This window comes from Eretmochelys imbricata, chromosome 2 (assembly GCF_965152235.1).
Source record: "Eretmochelys imbricata isolate rEreImb1 chromosome 2, rEreImb1.hap1, whole genome shotgun sequence".
NCBI lineage: Eukaryota > Metazoa > Chordata > Testudines > Cheloniidae > Eretmochelys > Eretmochelys imbricata.
Window position 1 is genome coordinate 51,358,874 of NC_135573.1, and position 24,662 is coordinate 51,383,535.

General features: G+C 46.7%; 2 protein-coding genes across 3 annotated transcripts in view; one reads left to right on the plus strand and one right to left on the minus strand.

The window, feature by feature from the left end:
* Positions 1-21,636, minus strand: CHMP4C (charged multivesicular body protein 4C). Of its 2 annotated transcripts, none has more exons than XM_077810083.1 (5): positions 21,441-21,636; positions 4,231-4,408; positions 3,443-3,557; positions 982-1,090; positions 1-65 (listed from the first exon to the last, which is right to left on the minus strand). In XM_077810083.1, exons 1-5 carry the CDS (start codon positions 21,634-21,636, stop codon positions 1-3), a joined length of 663 nt encoding a protein of 220 aa, XP_077666209.1. The 2 variants fall into 2 exon arrangements, with proteins under 2 accessions (XP_077666209.1, XP_077666210.1); XM_077810084.1 differs by having other exon boundaries at positions 1-55; positions 975-1,090.
* Positions 18,562-24,662, plus strand: part of ZFAND1 (zinc finger AN1-type containing 1) — a 21,304-nt gene continuing 15,203 nt past the window's right edge. Inside the window, exon 1 of the mRNA XM_077810080.1 lies at positions 18,562-18,657. Within this exon, the coding sequence (XP_077666206.1) occupies positions 18,582-18,657 (76 nt within the window). The 5' untranslated portion in view covers positions 18,562-18,581. The remainder of the gene's footprint in view (positions 18,658-24,662) is intronic.

A 24,662-nucleotide genomic window follows, 5' to 3' on the forward strand; every position in this document is an offset into this window, starting at 1 on the left:
TTACGAAGCCCAAGCCGCCAGCTGCTTCATATCATCTTCATCTTCGACTCTCTTCCTGGAGGATGCTACAGTGAGAGATTAACAATAATCAGTGACTCGAGTAACAGAACCATTTTATTCACTGGCAGCAGGATTTGTGTAACGCTAGTTAGCTTAGAGGTATCTCAAAGCAGTTTACTAAATATGGAGCTAAATATGGTAGCGCAGGGAGTAGGCAGACTAAATGCACAGCCATTATGCTCTCACCAGTAGCTCACTTACAGCCCTGGACATTATGGGTCTGATTCAACTCCCTGACTTCAGTGGGAGGTATTTTGAGCCCTAAACACTGGAACAAGGTAAAAAAATTCAGTGGATAAAAGTTAACTGTAGAGTAAATGGTTCAGAGGGACTCTAGAAAAAGAAGGGCTGTGTGCTTAGTTATTAGCTACTGATTAATTTCAGAAAGAGATTGTTCAGGGAGCAAGCGTGGCCCATAAGGAAAGGAACTGAAGCTATGTCTCTAAATTTATAGGAGCTTTTGTTTCCTTCACTGGTAAATACAATATCAGTGGCAAATTTCAACTCATTGTCATGTTAAGGAGAAGGAGCTGTGTTCATGAAATGTTCTGAATCCAGGTCAGCCTCCTATTTCAAAAGAAACAAATGGCTGCATTGCTAGAAAGGGGGAAAACTTCCTGCTTCTGCATTACCTACCTATATGATTCATTGGAAAATACCTCTGCACCTATGTTAAAGGCCAAACAAATGCCAATGGATATGCATCCATTTACACCTGCAGAGAATTTGATCCTAAACATTTCCATGAACCAAACCAAACACCCTCATTATATTTCATGTGAGCAGGCACAAAAAATGGGTAAGAAGTCTACATTAAAAGTTAAAGCTGAGTTAAACGCTTCATTTGAGCTTTCACTCTCTTCCCCTTCTCTCTCAGGACATGGCTTAATTACAGGAAATTTAAAATGGCAGGCAGCTTACCAGGGCGGGAAGGCAGCGATGTGGATGGGACACTTGGCAATCTGACATCCGTCATTTTCTTATTCAGTTCTTCTTGCTCCAATTCCTCCAATTCTGCCATCAACTCATCCTGAATGCAAGCAAGACATCATTTGCAAAGTTATATTTCAAGCAATGTGTTCAGTTAACATCAAGGGCATCTCAAACCACAATCACTATCAAAGTACCATTAGGAACATAGCACAGGAAGGGATCTCTTGGGCCATCATGTCCAGTCTCCAGCTAGCTCAGGCAGCTCCATCATATAATCCATTTCATAAATCTCTTAAGTGCAGTCTTAAAACCGGGTAGGTTGATTGTCCCCACAACTCCTGTTGGACAGCTGTTCCAGAATCACTCTCCTCTTGATGGTTAGAAACCTTCTTCTAGTTTCCAGCCCAAATTTATTCATGGCCAGTTTATAACCATTTGTCCTTGTGCCAACATTGTCCTTTAGCTTAACTAGCTCTTCTCCCTTCCTGGGGTTTATCCCTATGTATTTATGGAGGGCTGTAATATCCTCTCAGCCTTGGTTTTGCTGAGTTAAATGAGACATGCTTTTTTAGGGTTTGTCTATACTGAAAAAACAAAAAGCGGGGAGTCTCCACACCTGGATCAGCTAACTTGGCCTTGCAGGGGCTAAAAATAGCAGGCTGCTTCCCGGGTTATGAAACCGAGAAGGAACGTCTCCACTGCTGTGTTTAGCCCCATAGTGCAAGCCTGAGTCAGTTACCCTGGGCTTGGAGCTTTGCTGCCACAGCTGTTTTTGTTTGTTTTGCAGTGTAAACATACTCAGTCTCCTCTCAGAACATAGTTCTCCATTCCCTTGATCATCCTAGTATTTCTTGTGACACAGTCTTGAACATGGGTGACCAGAATTGCACACAGTATTCCAGTGAGGTCTTACCAGTGCCTTGTATAACAGCATTAATACTTATCCATCTCTACCAGAAATCTCACCTGATGCAATTGAACTAACAGTTTTAATTTAACAAGAAGGATGGGCAAACCCATTGGTGTTTTGTTATATAATACAAATTATCTTAAATTTCAAAATGAAAAGTCAATTAAAAATTTAGAAACAGTAAATTTCTCTAAACTGACCCTTCTTCTGTGAAAAGTTTTGGCAAATGGACATTTTGATGGATTAATGTTTTGTCAAAACATTCCCAACAGGCTCTAATTAAGACCAGAAAGGATGCTTATGATCATTTAATCTGACCTCCTGCCTAATACAGGCCACAGAACCTCCCCCCGGTAATTTCTGCATCAAGACCATAACACATCTTTGAGAGACATCCAGTTGTGGTTTAAAGGCCTCTAAAGAAGACAGATTACATTGCCCGTCTTTTCACTTAACAGAAGTTAATGGAAAAAAACAAAACAAAAAACAAAAACAAACAATAGGTTTCTTTAACAAGCCACCGAAAGGCTAAATATTGAAGAACCAAGCAAAAAAAATATCAAACACAAAGGAAGGGTATTTTTTTCAGGCATGTATTAAAAGGTTTGAAAAATTCTCTCTCTCTCTGTAAGACTGGAATGCTGTATGCTTGTTTTCAGCTGGGGTGGCAAAAGTGACTAGTTATTTTTACCGCTTTGGACACTGTTTAAACAATTTTTAGTGCTCATCATTTCAAAATCAAAATCAATACATAAAAATCTTCCAGCTTGCCATGGACTTTGAGCCTGATTCCAAGAGGTGCTGAGTGCTTTCAAGAATCAGTTGCTGCCTTCCATTTATTTCAATACTTATCACTTCACAAGATCAGACCCTTAGGCCCTCAGTGAGCATTAGTATTTTTCACATTTGAAAAAAAACTTGATTTAGAAATAATTAAGGGCCTGATTAAGTGCCCAAAGTCAACAGGAGGCCTCCTATTGAGGTCAACAGGCATTGGATAAAGCCCTAAGGTGTAGATTTTCAAAAGGTTAGGTGCCCAACGATGCAAATAGATGCCTATGGGGATTTTCAAAAGCACCTGAACAGGTTATGTGCCTAGTTGCATTGGAGTCAATTAGAAAGTTTGGCACATAACCCACTCAGGCACTTCTGAAAATCCTGCTCAGTGCATATCTGCATCTTTAAGCACCTAAATACCTTTCAAAGTCTGACCCTGAGTGTTTAGCGTTGCAAACAGTGCAATGTGCCATACAAATGCTGATGTGCAGTGCTCCAGATATACACCCAGTCAAGTGTGCATCTGTTTGGAGCACTGCAAATCACACATTTCAGTTATGTCCACACATACAGGGTAAGAACATGGAGAGAGAGTCTGTGAGATCAAAGCTTCTTTTAAACATATCTAAATACATTTTATAAATGATTAAATATATTTAAGCAATTTGACAGTCACAACTTGCATGGGAAAAAGGCTTTAAAAAAAAAATCACTGTATCAGGCTGATACAACTTTTACCCTTGACTTTATTGCAATACGAACCTCATCAAACTCATCACCAAACCCAACTCGGTTTGAAATAGCTTCCGAGATCTCCTGGGCAACCGCTTGCTGTTCAGTGATATCATCCATCAAAGAATCAATTTTGTCTAGGTCCCTAGAGAAATAGTATTTAAACTGTTTTTAAAATACACATTTTTAGACCATGTCTGCCTTGGGAAACCCTAATCTGAAAAGGTTCTGGTCCCTTTATTACTAAAAACTCTGAATACAGAAAGTCTCCAATTTAAGGTGCCAATTCAGCAAGGTACTAAACATGTGAGAAGTTGACAAGTCAAACATGGCAGAGGTTAATGCACTGGGCACGGGGGGAAGAGTATAAGAACCCATATTGAATAGAACTGATTTTACTTCAACAGGCTTTAAGCACATGAGTAGTTCTGCTAAACTGGGGTCGAATTAGGACGCCTTTAAAAATATGAATTACACAGCCATTTAGAGATTTAAGAAAGAAGAGTCCATATTGCTCCTCTAAGTGCTATTCTTCTGTTGCTCTCTCTGCCCTGAGCGCCTCCCAAAGGCAATTCACACCTAATAACATCCCTGTGTATTTCATAGGACAGTAGGGCAACCTTTCAGATTTGCTGTTAAGACAAGCTATTTTTCTTCCAAATGTAACATTACACTATCAGGAACATTCCCCAAACATTAACAAAAACAAAATCAGAACCAGGTTTCTCAGTGAAATGAAAACATTTAACCCATACCGTCAGAGGGTGAGTTTTACAGCACTGAAACCCCTTCTGTGGAAGTGGACAGAATGCACTTACATATTTTCATGCACTTTTTTCATTGCTTGTGCTGCATAGCCCATATTCTTGAACACTTCTGTGTTGGTGTGGGAATTTTCCAACGCTTCCCGCTGGAACTCGATGGTGGAGAGCGTCCCATCAATTTGACTCAACTGTTTCTCGTACCTCTTTTTTCTCTTCAGGGCTTGTAATGCAGCTATTGTGTAATCAGAAGGGACACAGTTAACTGTCTTTTCAGACTGAAATGCACACATGAGATTCAGTGACAGTGAACAGTGTAAATGGAACAGGATATAATGTAGGAGACATTAAGAATTCACATTCTCTTTCCTTATTTTAAGCTGTTATCTATAAGCACTGGCACATAAACATAAACAAAGGGAAAATAAAAATAGCCAGAGCTTCGCGAACCAGCTGAGCGGCGGCGAACCAGCTGAGCAGCGGGGGACAGCAGAGCAGCACACAGCAGGAGTTTGCCTGGGATTGGTGAGTATCCGAGTGTGTGATTGCTAAGTAAGTATCCAAGCGTGTGTTTGCTGGGACGGCAGTGTGAGAGCCTGAGCGAGCGTCTGATTGGCTGGTAGCCTGCAGGGGGCGGGCACTGGGGCTGTCTGTTTGTTTCAGGGGAGCCTGGCTGTTTAAAAATAGCCAGAGCTTCGCGAACCAGCTGAGCAGCGGCGAACCAGCTGAGCAGCACACAGCAGGAGTTTGCCTGGAGTGAGCCCAGTGAGGCTTACATCTTGCCAACTTCTCTGAGGAAGCTTATAGTAAGAAGGTGGTATGGAAGGGAGGGGTTCAGCTATTGTGACCTGCACTGGATGTGCCATGTTTGTCTTTCTTCCACAGGACAGAAGTGACTTTGTCTGTACAAAGTGCAAGCTGGTCTCCAAACTGGAAGAGAAGATTGAAGGTCTGGAGCAACAGGTAACGACCCTGCGTTGCATACGAGAAACGGAGGATTTTCTGGACAAAAGTCAGGATATGCTTCTACGGGCACAAAGCTCTAAAGATTTAGAGCAGGTTGCACAGCGGAGCCAAGAGGCCAGTAAAGAAGCTTGGCAACATGTGACCTCCAGAAGAAGAAGGGGGAATGTCCGGGTTCCAGCAACGCGGACACAGGTAACTAACCGCTTTCATGTTCTCTCCACAGGTACCGTTGCGGAGAGTGGACCAGATGATATGTCTGGGGGGAGAAAGCAGAAGGAGACTCCGCTGGTTGGAAGGCATGAGATGCGCTGTCCTGAGATGGGGGGTTCCGCGACCACCACTCCCAAGAGAAGGAGGCGGGTGGTGGTGGTCGGGGACTCTCTACTCCGGGGGACTGAGTCATCTATCTGCCGCCCTGACCAGGAAAACCGAGAAGTCTGCTGCTTGCCAGGGGCTAAGATTCGTGATGTGAAGGAGAGACTGCCGAGACTCATCAAGCCCTCTGATCGCTACCCCTTCCTGCTTCTCCACGTGGGCACCAATGATACTGCCAAGAATGACCTTGAGCGGATCACTGCGGACTACGTGGCTCTGGGAAGAAGGATAAAGGAGTTTGAGGCGCAAGTGGTGTTCTCGTCCATCTTCCCCGTGGAAGGAAAAGGCCTGGGTAGGGACCGTCGAATAGTGGAAGTCAACGAATGGCTACGCAGGTGGTGTCGGAGAGAAGGCTTTGGATTCTTTGACCATGCAATGGTGTTCCATGAAGGAGTGCTGGGCAGAGACGGGCTCCACCTTACAAAGAGAGGGAAGAGCATCTTTGCGAGCAGGCTGGCTAACCTAGTGAGGAGGGCTTTAAACTAGGTTCACCGGGGGAAGGAGACCAAAGCCCTGAGGTAAGTGGGAAAGCAGGATACTGGGAGGAAGCACAGGCAGGAATGTCTGTGAGGGGAGGGCTCCTGCCTCATACTGAGAATGAGGGGCGATCAGCAGGTTATCTCAAGTGCTTATATACGAATGCACAAAGCCTTGGAAACAAGCAGGGAGAACTGGAGGTCCTGGTGATGTCAAGGAATTATGACATGATTGGAATAACAGAGACTTGGTGGGATAACTCACATGACTGGAGTACTGTCATGGATGGTTATAAACTGTTCAGGAAGGACAGGCAGGGCAGAAAAGGTGGGGGAGTAGCACTGTATGTAAGGGAGCAGTATGACTGCTCAGAGCTCTGGTACGATACTGCAGAAAAACCTGAGCGTCTCTGGATTAAGTTTAGAAGTGTGAGCAGCAGGAGTGATGTAGTGGTGGGAGTCTGCTATAGACCACCGGACCAGGGGGATGAGGCTTTCTTCTGGCAGCTCGCAGAAGCTACTAGATCGCATGCCCTGGTTCTCATGGGTGACTTTAATTTTCCTGATATCTGCTGGGAGAGCACTACAGCGGTGCATAGACAATCCAGGAAGTTTTTGGAAAGCGTAGGGGACAATTTCCTGGTGCAAGTGCTAGAGGAGCCAACTAGGGGGGGAGCTTTTCTTGACCTGCTGCTCACAAACCGGGAAGAATTAGTAGGGGAAGCAAAAGTGGATGGGAATCTGGGAGGCAGTGACCATGAGTTGGTTGAGTTCAGGATCCTGACACAGGGAAGAAAGGTAAGCAGCAGGATACGGACCCTGGACTTCAGGAAAGCAGACTTCGACTCCCTCAGGGAACGGATGGGTAGGATCCCCTGGGGGACTAACATGAAGGGGAAAGGAGTCCAGGAGACCTGGCTGTATTTCAAGGAATCCCTGTTGAGGTTACAGGGACAAACCATCCCGATGTGTCGAAAGAATAGTAAATATGGCAGGCGACCAGCTTGGCTTAACGGTGAAATCCTAGCAGATCTTAAGCATAAAAAAGAAGCTTACAAGAAGTGGAAGGTTGGACATATGACCAGGGAAGAGTATAAAAATATTGCTCGGGCATGTAGGAATGAAATTAGGAGGGCCAAATCGCACCTGGAGCTGCAGCTAGCGAGAGATGTTAAGAGTAACAAGAAGGGTTTCTTCAGGTATGTTGGCAACAAGAAGAAAGCCAAGGAAAGTGTGGGCCCTTTAATGAATGAGGGAGGCAACCTAGTGACGGAGGATGTGGAAAAAGCTAATGTACTCAATGCTTTTTTTGCCTCTGTCTTCACGAACAAGGTCAGCTCCCAGACTGCTGTGCTGGGCATCACAACATGGGGAATAGATGGCCAGCCCTCTGTGGAGAAAGAGGTGGTTAGGGACTATTTAGAAAAACTGGACGTGCACAAGTCCATGGGGCCGGATGAGTTGCATCCGAGAGTGCTAAAGGAACTGGCGGCTGTGATTGCAGAGCCATTGGCCGTTATCTTTGAAAACTCATGGCGAACGGGGGAAGTCCTGGATGACTGGAAAAAGGCTAATGTAGTGCCAATCTTTAAAAAAGGGAAGAAGGAGGATCCTGGGAACTACAGGCCAGTCACTTCAGTCCCCGGAAAAATCATGGAGCAGGTCCTCAAAGAATCAATCCTGAAGCACTTACATGAGAGGAAAGTGATCAGGAACAGTCAGCATGGATTCACCAAGGGAAGGTCATGCCTGACTAATCTAATCGCCTTCTATGATGAGATTACTGGTTCTGTGGATGAAGGGAAAGCAGTGGATGTATTGTATCTTGACTTTAGCAAAGCTTTTGACACTGTCTCCCACAGTATTCTTGTCAGCAAGTTAAGGAAGTATGGGCTGGATGAATGCACTATAAGGTGGGTAGAAAGTTGGCTAGATTGTTGGGCTCAACGGGTAGTGATCAATGGCTCCATGTCTAGTTGGCAGCTGGTGTCAAATGGAGTGCCCCAGAGGTCGGTCCTGGGGCCGGTTTTGTTCAATATCTTCATAAATGATCTGGAGGATGGTGTGGATTGCACTCTCAGCAAATTTGCGGATGATACTAAACTGGGAGGAGTGGTAGATATGCTGGAGGGCAGGGATAGGATTCATAGGGACCTAGACAAATTGGAGGATTGAGCCAAAAGAAATCTGATGAGGTTCAATAAGGATAAGTGCAGGGTCCTGCACTTAGGATGGAAGAACCCAATGCACAGCTACAGACTAGGGACCGAATGGCTAGGCAGCAGTTCTGCGGAAAAGGACCTAGGGGTGACAGTGGACGAGAAGCTGGATATGAGCCAGCAGTGTGCCCTTGTTGCCAAGAAGGCCAATGGCATTTTGGGATGTATAAGTAGGGGCATAGCGAGCAGATCGAGGGACGTGATCGTCCCCCTCTATTCGACATTGGTGAGGCCTCATCTGGAGTACTGTGTCCAGTTTTGGGCCCCACACTACAAGAAGGATGTGGATAAATTGGAGAGAGTCCAGTGAAGGGCAACAAAAATGATTAGGGGTCTGGAACACATGAGTTATGAGGAGAGGCTGAGGGAACTGGGATTGTTTAGTCTGCAGAAGAGAAGAATGAGGGGGCATTTGATAGCTGCTTTCAACTACCTGAGAGGTAGTTCCAGAGAGGATGGTTCTAGACTATTCTCAGTGGTGGAAGAGGACAGGACAAGGAGTAATGGTCTCAAGTTGCAGTGGGGGAGGTTTAGGTTGGATATTAGGAAAAACTTTTTCACTAGGAGGGTGGTGAAACACTGGAATGCGTTGCCTAGGGAGGTGGTGGAATCTCCTTCCTTAGAAGTTTTTAAGGTCAGGCTTGACAAAGCCCTGGCTGGGATGATTTAATTGGGTATGGGTCCTGCTTTTGAGCAGGGGGTTGGACTAGATGACCTCCTAAGGTCCCTTCCAACCCTGATATTCTATGATTCTATGAAAATGAGACCCACTCCATCAAATGCACTGCTCAGTGGTCTGCCTGCCCGCTCTGCTATTGCACAAATTTACTCTGCGGAAATAGGCTATCACCTCTTGTGCATCAGAGAGAAGCAGCATTGCCTGGAGTCCAGAGGCAGCTTCTTCCTCCGTTGCAGGAGGCACTGAGTTTCACCCTGTCAAAGCATAAAACAGGACAAGACGGGAGGAAAAGGAGCCACATCAGAGAGGGGCTGGAAAACAACAGGCAAAGGAGGAAATAGGAAAAGGAAGGAAAAGGAGGATGGAAAACAGGAAAGAAAAATAGGTAAAACAAAAGATGGAGAGAGCGACACTATCATGTGACAGATGGTGTCTCTGTCAGTGTTGCTCCTTCAAAGCCCATTCCAGAACTGGGAAGTGGGAGGATAAAGAGAAATCCTGAGTCACCTAGCCAAACAGGTCAGCTAGCTGAGAGGGCAGAGTCAGATTTCTTTGGGGATCAACATGCTTTAGATGGATCTATTTGTCAAAACTGTTGTAGGGGCCAATCCCTGACCCTTACATCCAGGCCACCAGCAAGGTTCAGCCACTCCCTGCTATCTCTGTGACTCAGCTGAAATAATATAGCAACAAACAGGATTTTTCAGTGGGAGCAGAGCAGCATAAAAATACCGTAAGGCATAAGCAAAAACACAAGAAAAGATGACCCATACTGGGCTTGAGGAGGGGTTTCATTCAGGCCCAGGTGTGGATAGCTGTCTTCTTACAGGCACTCTCTCACTTCCGTCTCTCCAGCAGCCTGTAGCAGGCTAGTCTGCCCCTTTAAGACCAGACAGTGGGGGATTTATCAGACCCAGCTGGGAAGGGATCAAGTTATCCCTACAAAGGGCTGAGAGGAATAACACACACTCCCCTACCCCACCACACACATGGGGAAGGGTGAGAGAGACACTCCCGTACACCTCTCTCACATGGGAGGGGAGGTGACCAACTGACCTGACCCTCCCTGCCCAGTGCTCTCCGCCCTCCATGCCTGGCTGGGCCCATGGGACAGACTTGCCTCTCCTGGTACCTAGCACCGCATCTTCTTAAGGCAACACGTGGGGGGAGGGAGGGGGGCGGGTATGCAAGGTCACACGCTCCCCATCCCAGATTTCTGCCAGGGTTCACACCAGAACGTGGCTAGCAGCAGCCTTTCGGCACTGTACGGGAGCTGCTTCCATCTACAAGGGAGGAGGAGGGGGCGAAGGGATGACCTGGCCTGTGTCTTTGCACAGCTTCTCTTCCCCGCCTCCCCACCGCTCCTGTGTGGCTGGAAGTAGCTTGTCCCTTCCTGCCCACACGGTGTCAAAAGGCAGCTCACACCTCCAGGCTGCTGCTGGACACAGACATAACTCGGCCGCCTCCGGCTGCAGCACAGACAGGAAGAGGGTAAACCAGGGGTGGGCAAATTACAGCCCGCGGGCCACATTTGTCCCGTCAGCTGATTTAATCCAGCCCTTGAGCTCCCACTGAGGAGTGGGGTCTGGAGCTTGCCCTGCTACCGTGCTCCAGCTGGGGAGCAGGGTTGGGGGCAGCACTTACCTTAAGCAGCTCCTGGAAGTAGCAGCATGTCCCCCCTTCTACACATAGGTGCAGCCAGGGGGCTCCGCATGCTGTCCCCGCCCCAAGCGCCGCCCCCGCAGCTCCCATTGGCCAGAAACTGTGGCTAGTGCTACAGAGGTGGTGCCTGCGGATGGGGTAGCGCACAGAGCTGCCTTGCCATGCCTCCACGTAGGAGCCAGCCGGGGGACATGCCGCTACTTCCTGGAGCTGCTTAAGGTAAGTGCTGCCCAGATCCTGCATCCCTGAGGCCCTCCCATGCCCCAACCTCCTGCCTCAGCCCTCCAAAACTCTCAATCCTAGCCTGGAGCACCTTCCTACACCCCAAACCCCTCATCCCCAGCCCCACCCCAAAGCCCACACTGCCAGCCAGAGTCCTCACTGCCAACCGTACCCCAACCCTCTGCACTAGCCCGGAGCCCCCTCCCACACCCTGAACTCCTCATTTCTGGCCCCACCCCAGAGCCCACACCTGCAGCCAGAGCTGTCATCCCCTCCTGCACCCCAACCCCAATTTCTTGAGCATGTAGGTGGGCCATACAATTTCCATATCCAGATATGGCCCTCAGGCCAAAACGTTTGTCCACCTCTGGGTTAAGCCCTAAGGATGCACTGTGCAGCAGGGCCCAGGGAAGCTGACGGCAAGGGCTTCAGCGAACCAGGCCAGAGAGGTGGCTCAGCAGGAGAGGATACCTAGGGGCTGGAACAGCCCTGCACTTCCTGGGAGCAGTACTCGCCACTCCAGAGCTTAGCTGAGGAGCAGAGAGGTTTCCCCATGCCAGCGCTGTGTGGGGCTTTGGCATATGCAGGGCTCAGCTCCTCCTGGCCAGTGCCCCGAGCTGGAGGGTCTTGGGCTTTCCTGGGGTGCCAGCCCAGCCAGAGGCAGTGGGGGGAAGGAAGGAGCCTGCCGGCCAGGCTGCTGGTGAGCTGAGCACTCCAACCAGGGGCTGGTTCTCCGCCCAGAGCTGGGAGTGAGATGCACCCCGCCAGGAGGAGATATGGAGGAGCAGGGGCAGGGGTGCAAAGGGGCAAAGCAGGGAGTGGAGAGTGAGAGGGGAAGCATGTAAAGGGCCAATGGGTGGGCAGCAGAGGCAACACGTAACCAGCCGCCACCTGACACCTGCCCGCACTCACCAACCACTGCAGCTCGCAGCCAGTGCCAGCTGGAAACAGAATGGGGTGGGGGGGTCCCTGCTGGCCAAGAGCTGGCACACAGTGGTGGCTGCGCTGACAGACCAGCAGGGGGAGCGGCTGGCCCTACGCCCTGCATCTTTGTCCCACCACCAGCCTGGCATACCCACCCCCATCGTTGGCCATAGGACTCCCACACTCACTGCTGATGGGCAGGCGGCTGGCAAGCAGGGATCTGGCCAGCAGCAGGACCTGCCTCCTAGTGATGTGTATGTGTGTGTGGAGCGGGAGGGAAGGGGGGAGGAAAGACAGAAAATATGGGATAATTTGCCCATTTTTAAGAAAAAGTCCAGATACCTGCAGGAGGGTTTAAATATGGGACTGTCCCTTTAAAAACAGGACAGCTGGTCACCCTAGTATCAGTGACTGTTCATACAGACTATGGATTAGCTCTACGTGCAGAGCAGTTATTTTTGACAGCCAGAAGGTTCTTTGTTGAAGGTGGAGGGGGACTCCTTCCAAGTAGAAACCATAAGAGAGAGAATTCTTTATTTTTCACATATTTAGCTGCCTGCCTTTATAAATGTAACATGCCATCTTTATTAACTCACTGAATTTAGCTTTCCCACTATGCACTTATAGAATGCATCACTTCGTAACAAATCAATTTATTCACCTCTTCCACATTACCCAAGATATACAACATTCCCATGCCGCCACTTGATTAACTCATATTTGTGAACTGAATGCCACATTTGCTAGTTATCACATTGCCCCCAATATTACGTGATCATGTACATAAGAGGCAGCATCACAATACCTAGAGGCAAGGGAGTTAAAGCTTCCCTGTGAATCTCAGATTTGAATGTCTAGATTTTGTAGATTCCAAGTCTCAGATATAATGTTCAATTGATTTAGGGTCACCCCCACACCCCCTTATTGGATAGACATAGGACTCCTTAAACATTTGTAACTGTGTTACAAGTAGATGGTAGAATTGTATTGAAAATCTTCTCAGAAATGCTACTGTATAATAAATAACCCAGCTGTAATGGACTAAACGAATAAAATGACATCAAAAAGCAAAGAAAGTGAACAGAGGAGATAAACTTACTTCACAGAAAGGCTGAAAAAGGATGTTCTCCATTCCAAAGATTTCAGAAAAAGAATAGAGTCAGGCAGGAAGAATCAGAGTATAATCTGAGGAAATAAATGTCACACCAATTTAACCAGGAACAGAACTATGTTTTCTTCAGGAAACCGCAAGCTCTTACATTAACACTAGTCTGCTCCTAAGAAATTCTGAGTACCTGCAGCTCCCAGTGAAGTGAGTGGCAGCTACCAGGGCTCAGAAGCTCTCAAAAACAGGTGCACTATGCTTCAGCCTGAGTGTGGCTCAGCAGAGTATCACTTGGGCTATCTAGTTATACTACTTACAGGGTCTTCATTACCTTACTATCAGAGCACCTTGCAGTCTTGATTGCATTTGTCCTCACAGCACCTTTGTGAGATAGGGAAGTGCTATTATCTAGAGCTGTGTGAATAATGGATTTTGCAGTTCATGGGTAATTCCAGAAAAAAAAAAGATTTTGGATCAAACCAAAAATGAAATTTTTCAACATTTCCAGCACATTGAAAAAAAATATATAGATTATAGATATATAATTAATTATTTCTCGTCAAATGAAATGTTTTGTTCTAACAAAAATCAAAACACTGCTTTGATTTCAACCATTTTAAAATTTTGTGGCTTATGAAAATTAAAAGAAACTCCGAAACAAAGTTGTTTTGAACCAACCCCCCCCCCCCCAAAAAAAACAAAAACAAAAACACTTCATTGTGAAAATGTCAGAACAAATTTTTTTTATTTTTTTCAACTGAAACATTTTGATGAAATGGACATGAATTCCAAAAAGGTTTCAGTGTCACTGAATCTGCTTTTTTCTCCAAACAAGAGTTTTAGGTGAAATTTTTTTTTCCAGCTCTACTATCATCCTCATTTTACAGATGGGAAACTGAGGCACCAAGGCTAAACAACTTGCCCAGGGTCACACAGGAAGTCTGTGGCAGAACAGTCTAGGCCAGTGCCATAACCACTGGATCAGCCTTGCTCCAACAGTTTCCTAAAGCCACATTTTTTTTTGGTTTGGTTTTACACAGATAACTAGCATGAAATGAATGGATTGCTAAACTGTTAGGCTTACGTGGAGAGGAAAGAGAGAGGCAGGCAAAGTTACCATTGCAGCTACACTAGGAAAATTTGCATCTTCAATTCTCCACCACTTCAGCTTCACTGGGGGTGGCAATGTTACAAGTAATAGGTTAGACAGGCATTTGGAGAGCTACATCATGAAAACTAAATCAAGGAGAGATGAAGCAGAGTGATAAAAATGCCTCTGCTTTCGCTACACAATAGCTTCCACCATTGCGACCACCAGTAGAGAATTAGATCTGATCTTCTAAACTATAGACAAGAGCCTAGTGTCGGAAATGCAGCATTTGCAGGGGAAATCCAGATACTAACACCAGTGATTCTTAAGGGCAGTATGTCAAACTACACAACTCTGCAATCCATTTACCAAACTATTTTTCTACACAAAGTAGAATTTCCATTTCATGTTAGTGAAACAACACTTAAGGCTATATACTCAGCTGGTGCAAATCAGCATCGATCTACTGACTTCAAAAGTTATGCCATTTACAACTGCTAAGAATTTGGTACAGACTGTATATTTCTTTATTAATCTTTGTCCAAAACAATTTAATACAAACAAAATCACCCCAATACACAAAATCTGTGCAGGTTTTACAGCTCTTAATAGTAGTTTTTACTTCATGGTGCCCACCTTCCAGAAGGACTTATCGCTATTAACTCACCACCTTTGATAAAAGCCACTGGCCAGCGTGTCCCATAAGATCCAGCAGGATGCACATTGGTGGTTTCTAATTAGGGGAACATGGTGGCTACCATAGGCGTTTCTTTACAGTATTCTTAAGCACTGCTAGGTTGTGTGCCCAAAGCATGATTTCTTTGCTACGAATCACTATTTACAGTGCAACGTTAAGCATTTGAACGTAACAGGGTTCAAGGACAAAAGGTATTATTGGTCTAGGAGCCTGTAGTATATGCAGTAAAAAGCCTCTCCCCTGTGACACTTACAAACTTTGCAGGTTTAGGCTCTTAACTTCCATTGTTTTCAGTAGAAATCTGGCAATGTAAAGGGGCCTAACTGGATGTAAATTACTGATAAGAATCAGTCCTTTAAGCTTTAAGAACTGAAGCCAAACCTTAGGGGACTATTCCAACTTTTGGAGATCAGCATTTTCGTTAACTGGAGTTCAGATAATTGAGGTTCCATTGTACTAGATGTCACCAAGACATCGGAGCTGTGCTACACCCCAGCTTTTCAACAGTCTCTTCGACCTTTCAGTGTGCCAGACCCCCAAAGGGCCCCAGTCTTCCTTAAGGGTAGGCCACGCATCCTCACTGCCTCCTAGACTGAGCTACTGGGCTCCAGCAACCCTGCTTCACACCATGAGCTTTGCTCAGCAAGTCCAACTGTGGCAAATAGAGTCTGATAGAGACTTGTACACTTTCCAGGGACTTATGCAGCCCAGCCAGTAAGTATTTGCTATGACATCCCAGACATTTTCAAAACAGAGTAGGATTTATTGGAACACAGCACTGGAAGTCCTTAGGTTAGGATAGAGAAATAACGCTTAAAGCATAAATCCATTCTGGTCAAGCCAGAGCAATTCACCAGCCAAGCTGTAGTGAACTCCATTTTCAAGCTCGGTCTCTCGCTGACTTCCTTAGTCAGACCCATAAAGAGCTTCAGCCTCTTCCAGAGGCCAGCTCTTTATCATCTCCTGGTTGAGGCTCAGTCCTTTGTTCTCCAGGCAGGTCTATGCAGAGTTCACAATCCCCGCAGGCAGGAGCTTCCGGGTGTTGAGTCATTGGTGCTTGCATTGTCTCTCTGGACCCCTTGTTGATCTGGGTCAATTTCAGCAAGTTCCTTAATGTCTGTTTATTCCACCCAGGCAGGGAGCTGACACACAAACACCTGTCTCCTGTGCTGTTCCCAGAGCAGTGTTAAACCTTTTGCCCCTAGTGAGTAGCAATTCAATGAATGAGGGAAACTGAAGCACACAAACTTCATAAAAATGCTACAGAAAATTTCTCACTTTATCAGACTAGGTATTTGGCACAAATTTGTCTGTCCTTAGGGCTCTCAAATTAAGAGGTATGTTAGGCAGTGAGCAACGTGTGCCTCCCACAAGATCTGTTCTGTAAGAGTACTGATTAACAGCTCTCTTTTACCCAGTGGGTCAGATTTTAATCTCCCGCTGGTGCAAATAAGGAGTAACTTGAGAAGCCAATGAAATGACACCAGAGTAAGTGACATCAGGATCAGGCCCATAATTCTTAAAAACTTGAGAGAGAAGATTGTGTATTTGTAACAAATAGCACATGACAATTCCGGGCTTGATGCTTTTTAAAAAAAAAAATAAGAAAATGAAGGACTAGGAATGCTGGCTGTAACACATGGTACAGTCAGGGTGCTGGGAAAGTTTCCCCACATAGCTCTACCAATCCACTTCAATCCTCATCAGACATACTCCCTGCTATTGGAATGATGGACTTGTTTTGCGGTAACATGAAACTGTTGCATCATTGTTCAATGTCAGTAACCTTATGACAACTAAGTCATTTACAAGGAATGCCAGAACACCAGGCATGCCCAAATGCATCAACATAACATTTGCGGCAGGGTCTATTAGTAATGTCCTAAGATTGTTGTTATCCCATGCCTCTACCTAGGGTTTGTCATCACTGCTGTATGACTTTTGGCTCTCTAGTTAAACTTTGTTCCTAGTCACGAAAGAAGATTATCCCCTTTTTACTTGTTCAATTTCTTTTCAATCAATTCTGAGGGTTCATAGAAGGTGCCAGATTGAGACCACAATCTAATTAAATAATGTAGCCCAGGCAGCAGCATTGCAGACTTCCCCAACCTACCTCATCAGTGGATCTCAAGTCTGAACTGGAGATATCACCTCTGCCATGAGAAGGTTGTTTCATTCTATATGCTCATTCAGTCCTTGGTTTCTCTGCTGAAATTGTAGGGGATGGTGGTTTTTGTGATGTGGAAACCACTCCACAAAACACTGCACAGAGAACACCAATGCATTCTATGTGGGCAAGCACATCACTATCAAGTAATAACCACTTCTGGCCACTCCTGACCTGCAGCTAGATTTGAACTGCTGATCTAGAAGTATGAAGAGAATGCAATGGTAACAGACATGGAGCTTGCATCTTCCCAATAACTTCACCTTCCTCCCCTATCTCAAACCTATTCAATTTCTAAAATTATATTTTAGATCATTTTCTATCCTTTAAAGTCACACAAATGAGGGTCATTCTTGTCAGTTGCCAGCTTGTGCAGATCAAGGAGTGACTGGTTCACATTCTTTTCAATTTCTTTGGTTCTCTCTGCATGCTGAAAAAAAAAAAAAAAAAAAGAGGCCAGACCACAACAGGGGTCAATAGGTGTAGTGCAAATTGACTCAGGTCAATGGAGCGAAGGATGTGGCACAACGAGTCTGCAAAGAAATTTAGTACAAACAGGTGATTGTACATGGTGCACAGAGAGATTGCAAAGCTGTTGTGGAAGGAACCAAAGCTTGTAATGAAAGCACCAACACAGAAAGAATTCCAAAATGTTTCACTTGTATCCTCGCCAGAGAGAAAACCCGCACAGTTCATGTAGCTGCAATGAGATATTAGCATGGAAAGGTGGAAGTCATTTAGAACTACATTTGTAGCTACCTTCAGACTAAAATGCAGGAATTAGCTGTATTCTCAACAGTTATCAGTGAGGAAGATGACAGATTCCAATATCTTTCTATTTGCGTAGCTAATCTATTATAGTTCGTAAGTCACACTTCTTGGGCAGCTGATGTTATGCAAAGTCTTTTCAGGAATCCTTTGAGCTCATGAAGAACTGGGGCCTGAATGGGACCTCACTAATGTTAGTATTGTTAAGCTCAGACTCACTCACCTGGAATCTAATGAGGTCATTCCTATTCAGCCAGTATGCATTCTGTATGGGATGTGCAAAATTTCTGCAGTGTACATCCTGCTCCTGTCTCATACACTCCTATTTTAGGTACATAAGGCCTCTCAGATCATGCAATTACAAACGAAATGGTTCCCAATGCCCACTCCCCCACGACATATTAACCCCAGCTAAGCAAAGTAAAATCAAACTTGTACTCAGTTTCTTATAGTTCCAGTTCATGTAACAAGATTACTTAGGTATTATCTATTTTCCTTTCAACTAAATATTTTGCAAAATATACCACAGTATATTGACTAGTATGTTATTAAATATTATCAGTGATAATTAAAACACCCAATGCTCAAAACAAAGGAAAGGGATATATTTTGGAAGATAGCATACTTGTTTTTTTTCTTTATTTGTTCACTAGCTGATTTGCAAATTTCAGTCATTTACATCTATGATTCTCGACCAGGGTACGTGTACCCCTGGGGGCAGGGGTGGCGAATTTTATTGGCCCGTGGTTCACTAATCTGAAAGCACAAGAGCCAAGCTCCACCGAAGTTCGGAGCTGGGTCTCTCCCCCAGCTCAGCCTGCCACCGCCGCGTGCCTCCCCCAGAGCGTCCCCAGGGCAATTTAAAAGGGCCCAGGGCCCCCGCCGCCACCACCGGCAGCGCAATGGGGCTAAGATGGCTTCTACTCCAGTTCACTTCCTTCTGGGGGGGGCCACAGGGACATGCCGGCCCCTTCCGGGAGGCGTATCTTCATGCACTGCCCACGCTCCAAGTTGTGGCCAATGGGAGCCGCAGGGGCGGTGCCTGCGGGCAGCAGCATATGGAAACCCCTCTGGCCCCACACCTAGGAGCTGCTGCCAGAGCGGGGTGCTGGTCGCTTACAGGAGCTGCCCAAGGTAAGCGCTGCACCACTCACCCTCTCCTGCACCCCAACCCCTGCCCCAGCCCAGTCCCCACACCCAAACTCCCTCCCAGAGCCCAACTCCCACACCCCAACTCCCTGCCCTAGCCTGTACCCCAATTCCCTCCCAGAGCCTGCCCCCTGCACCCCAATCCCCTGCCCCCACACCCAAACTCCCTCCCAGAGCTCACTCCCCCTCCTGCACCCCAACCCCCTGCCCAGACCCCACACCCCAATTCCCTCCAAGTGCCTGTCCCCCTCACCCCCTCCTGCACCCCACCCCCCAGCCTAGAGCCCACACCCACACCGAAACTCCCTCCCAGAGCCCTATCCCTCCCACACCCAAACTCCCTCCTAGAGCCTTAGGCAGGTGGCAGGGGAACATGGACACGACATGGACCCGTTCTGGGCACCACCAAAAGTTATACAAACCTGCCGCTCCTGCCTGGGAGTACACAGAGGTCTTTCAGAGTGTACATCAACTCATCTAGATACTATCCTAGTTTTACAGTAGGCTACATAAAAAGCACTAGCTAAAATTCCATACAAATGACAAAATGAGAAAGTAAGCAATTTTTCAGTAATAGTGTGCTGTGACTTTTTGTATTTTTAGGTCTGATTTTGTAAGCAAATAGTTTTTAAGTGAGGTGAAACTTGGGGTACACAAGACAAATCAGACTCCTGAAAGGGATACAGTAGTCTGGAAAGATTGAGATACTGTAAATCAGTGGTTCTCAGTCATTCGTGCAAGGTTCTATTGTGTTGACTTTACTCACTATCCTGTTGTTCTTATACAGTTATCTACCTAGTTGTCCTTTTTAATTAAAATCTTTAACTCCTAATAATCCTTAGAGAAAAGTACAGTAAACCTAAAGCACAGACTACCCTTAATAAGTAGCCTTCTATGAGACTTCCCCAAAGTATCCTCCTATATATTTAAATTACATGACATTAGCCTTTAAAATTATTCATCAGTAGAAAGATCAACTAAAGGGGAAAACCCACCACTGAAATAAGGACCAGATTGCCTACTAACATAGCACAATTTTAGTGGTATATTAAATTTCAGATATAAAAAGATCTTGTCAAATCCAAAAGCTTGTCTCTCTCTCACCAACAGAAGTTGTTCCAATAAAAGATATAACCTCACCCACCTTGTTTCTCTAATATCCTGGAACCAACACAGCTACAACAACACTGCCTCTCATGGTATTTGGGGAAGGAGGAATATATTTCAAGGCAGTGGTTCCTGTACTGAAGATTACTTTATAATTTCAGCACCATGGTTGGCTCAGAAACAGTTAAAAATCTCATCACTGAGCTGTTAAAAGTGCTGAGCTAGAACACTGGAGTTTAAAGGGGCTAAATTTTCTGAAAAAACAGCTTGTTGCAACTCTAGTCAACTTATTTCTAAGGGTGCTCAGGTTTCCCTGCTTTTGAAATTCAATTATTTATCAAGGCAACAGAAAGCCTGCTCCTGCACTCTCAGAAATTAATAGGATTTTTTTCACTGACTTCAGTAGGAGCAGGATCAAGCCCATACTATCCCGCTCCCCCAATACGGATTAGTTCCCACAGCTAAACGAAGAAAAATGGTCAGTGATTGAGGCTCCATGTAGAGAAATGTGGGGTCATTTCCCAGTTCTACCGTAGACTTCCTATCATTTAATCCATTTATACACATCTGTAAACGTTTCCCCAACCTCCCCATAGTGTTGTAAGAATAAATCTGTAAATAGATGAGAGATGCTCAGGTACGTCAGCAATGGAGGCTACTATGTCTCTGCTGCAAGGCTGGTGCTTTATTTCACCGCCCTAAGGCGGGACTGTGCTGCTCTTATTTATGTCGAACAATCCTTGGCACCACAAGTACATCCCACTGATGTCAACAGAATGTAGAGTGCAAAGTACTATTCAATATCCATAAGGGCCTCACAATCTGGCCCATAGTTAATAAGTTATTTAAGGGCAAGATAATTTAGTAATTGTGAGCATAGAACAGATTAAGTTGAAAAGCATTGATTACACAAATCTTTTCTTGTAAAGCACTAGTGTACAAACATGAAAACACAACTCCTCTGACTTCACACACCCAAACATTTTTACTGTTTAGCTGGAAAGGCTCTAGGAAGTCATAAAAGAAACCAAACACCATGCACATGCAAGTTATAAAATAGATTAGACTCTAGCATGAGCCAATACTCCCTACAAAACCTTCCATCTTCTCTTTTTTTCTCTGTACCAAAATATGGCATAAAAAGGAATACAATGAATATTGATACATAGTTGGTCTCTACATGGAAGTATCTAAACTCATGCAGGATATTAAGCTTATTTAAAATGTCATGTTGATGGATAAACTAAAATGAAGCTATCCCTGCGCCGCCCTATATACACGTACACACTCTAACAGAGAGAATTACACCCAAATTCAGCGGCTTCTGGTGTTGTCATGTGCAATATAGACATAGCTTTCCACTCAAACAAGCTGACATGCCTAGAAGGCATTTACATTGAAAGCCAGCGATCTCTCTGCATCACACTGCCCTGCAAAGGCCACCAATGCCCCGCAGCAGCCCGGGCCCGAGAATAGCAGCTGGCTAAGCTTCCCCTCACCGCCAACTTCCCAGCACCTGCAGTACAGCTCCCAACAGGTGCCCAGCGGCAGCTTTCGCAGGCCCCCCTGTAGGGGCAGGGGTCTCCTCGCGGGCTGGCCAGTGACCGCGGGGGCGAGCCAGGGGGGAAGCCCCTGGCTGGGGGGGCGGGGGCTGGGCTCACCTCGCTTGTTCCTGGTGCCGTGCTGCTTGGCCGCGGCCAGCTCCCTCTGGATCCTGGTCTCCAGGTACTCCTGCTTCTTGGCGAGCATCTCCTCGGTCTCCCGCAGCCGGGCTAAGGCCTCCTGGGGCGTGGGGCCCGCGCGCCCCTTAGGGCGCCCGGGGCCGCCTCCCTTGAACAGCTTGCCGAGCTTACTCATGACGGCGCGGGCGCTCCGGGCTCGGCGCTGCAGCCCCTGGGAGTCGCTCAGCGAGCCGCCAGCGGCCCGGGCATTTCCCGACTGGCCGGCCCGAGCAGCGCTGGGAGGAGGCGGAAGCTGCCGGGCAGGGCGGCGGCGGGGCCACGTGACGCGCCCCACACCTGGGCCAGGTGTCACAGGAGACGCCGCCTTTCCCAGCCCTGTAGACCCTCTCTGCGCATGCGCCGTGGGCGAGGTGGCTGTCCCGGGTGACACCCCGCCCGGCTGCTCCCTCCCCTGGCCCCCAAGCGGGGCTGTAGACGGCGGTGGCTCTGCCCCAGGCCAGGGACCAGCGTCCCCGACCTCGAGCTGTTACTGTGGGACTCACCCTGCCCTGCCTGCCTGCAGAGCCTGGTTCAGTTATGTTCCCCTCCATTGGCAGCGCCCCGGGGGTAAAAGAGGCAGCTGGAGCCCCAGCCTGCAGCGCCACCTCTCTGATCGCTGGTTCGCAATCCCTGTGCAAGATAGATGGGCGATGGGGGGAAGAGAGCAGAGAGCTGAGCGGAAGAGGGGGTGGGCAGAGAAGTGGCTTTCAGTGGTGAAAGAACAGGTTAAGGAGCATTGAGAAAAGTTGGACATGCGCAAGTCCATGGGGCTGGATGCCATGCACCCAAGGGCACTGGGGGAGTTGGCTGAGGTGATTGCAAATGGCCATTATCTTTGAAAACTCCTGGGGATCAGGGGAAGTCCCAGAACATTCAAAAAAGGCAAATATAGTGCCCATCTTTTAAAAAGGGAAGAAGGAGAATCCGGGGAACTACAGGCCAGTCAGCCTCACCTCACTCGGTTCCTGGAAAAATTATGGAGCAGGTTCTCAAGGAATCCATTTTGAAGCACTTGGAGGACAGGAAGGTGATCAGGAACAGTCAACATGGATTCACCAAGGGCAAGCCTTACCTGACCAACCTGATTGCCGTCTATCATGAGATAACTGGCTCTGTGGATATGGGGAAAGCAGTGGACATGAGATACTTTGACTTTAGCAAAACTTGATACGTTCTCCTGCAGTATTCTTCCCAGCAAGTTAAAAAAGTATGGATTGGATGAATGGACTATAAGGTCGATAGAAAGCTGACTAGATTGTTGGGCTCAACAGGTAGTGTTCAACAGCTCATTGTCTAGTTGTAGCTGGTATCAGGTGGAGTACCCCAGGGGTCAGTCCTGGAGTCGGTTTTGTTCACCATCTTCATTAATGATCTGGATGATGGGATGGATTGCACCCTCAGCAAGTTCGCAGATGACATCAAGCTGGGGGGAGAGGTAGCTACGCTGGAGGGTAGAGAGAGGGTCCAGAGTGACCTAGGCAAATTGCAGGATTAGGCCTAAAGAAATCTGATGTGGTTCAACAAGGGCAAGTGCAGAATCCTGCACTTAGAACAGAAGAATCCCGTGCACTGCTACAGGCTGGGGCTCAACTGTCTAAGCGACAGTTCTGCAGAAAAGGACCTGGAGATTACAGTGGATGAGAAGCTGGATATCAGTCAACAGTGTGCCCTTGTTGCCAAGAAGGCTAATGGCATATTGGGCTGCATTAGTAGGAGCATTGCCAGCAGATTGAGGGAAGAGATTATTCCCTTCTGTTCAGCACTGGTAAGGCCACATCTGGAGTATTGCATCCAGTTTTGGGCCCCCATTACAGAAAGGATGTGGACAAATTGGAGAGGGTCTAGCGGAGGGCAATGAAAATTATTACAGGGCTTGGGCACATGACTTACAAGGAGAGGCTGAGGGAACTGGGCTTATTTAGTCTGCAAAAGAGAAGAGTGAAGTGAATCTGACAGCAGCCTTCAACTACCTGAAAGGGGGTTCCAAAGAGAATGGAGCGAGGCTGTTCTCAGTGCTGGCAGATGACAGAACAAGGAGCAATGGTCTCAAGTTGCAGTGGGGGAGGTCCAGGTTGGATATTAGGAAAAACTATTTCACTTGGAGGGTGGTGAAGCCTGGAATGGATTACCTAGACAGGTGGTGGAATCTCCATCCTTAAAGGTTTTTAAGGCCCGGCTTGACAAAGCCCTGGGTGGGAAGATTTAGTTGGGGTTGGTCCTGCTTTGAGCAGGGGGTTGGACTAGATGACCTCCTGAGGTCTCTTCCAACTCTAATTTTCTATGATTCTATGATAAGAAACTCAGGAGGAGGAATAACAGGTGAGGGGGTGGATGAGCAGGAAGAAAGGCATTGGGCAGAAAGTACATTAGAGTTGCTAATGTTGGTTGGATGTATTCTTGGAGGTTTCATCAATGACACAATCCTTAATTAAAGATTAATTTTAATTCCTGGAGACCCCAGGACAATATGTATATGCATATGGGCTGGAGGAGCACAGTGAGGGGCTGTATGCACATACATATAGGTCTTGAGGAGCAGACTAGGAGGGTGGAGGGAACAGAAGAGCAGATCTGGGTGCAGAGAAATGGACAACAATGCACCCGATCAGTTGGTTAACCATGGGTTCTAAAATGGTGCTGAACAGTTTGTCTTTGGTTATGCTTGCAGTTAAACCATGTTCATCAACATTTCAATTGCACTCATTACTGACTTTTGGGTAGCTTTCATAGTGTAGAGTACAGATGGCGCAGTTGTCCTGGGTGTGGTGTTCTGTCCCATCTTGTGGCACCAAGACCACTTAGAGAGGGAGAAAATGAGTCTGCTCTGTAGCCTTAGCTAACAGCTTTTAAGCACTAAGCTCCAGAGGTCCCAGGTTCGATCCTGCCCACCGACAACTGGGGTCTGCTGGCATTACACAGTGCTCTACGTTCAGTGCTGTGCGGGCTCACCAGTTACAGTAGGCCTAGTTGTGGTGTCACACTGCTCTATCATCACACGTTTCAGCTGATCCATATGAGGAACAACCTACGTACACATTCCCTGTGGTCACATATGCCATGTTACAATAAAGACCTGTTAGGGAGCAGAGCTGGCACAGAGCAAAGTATCTATTTATTATGCTCTTATGTATTCCTTTCTCATGAGCTATGCACAGATGCTTG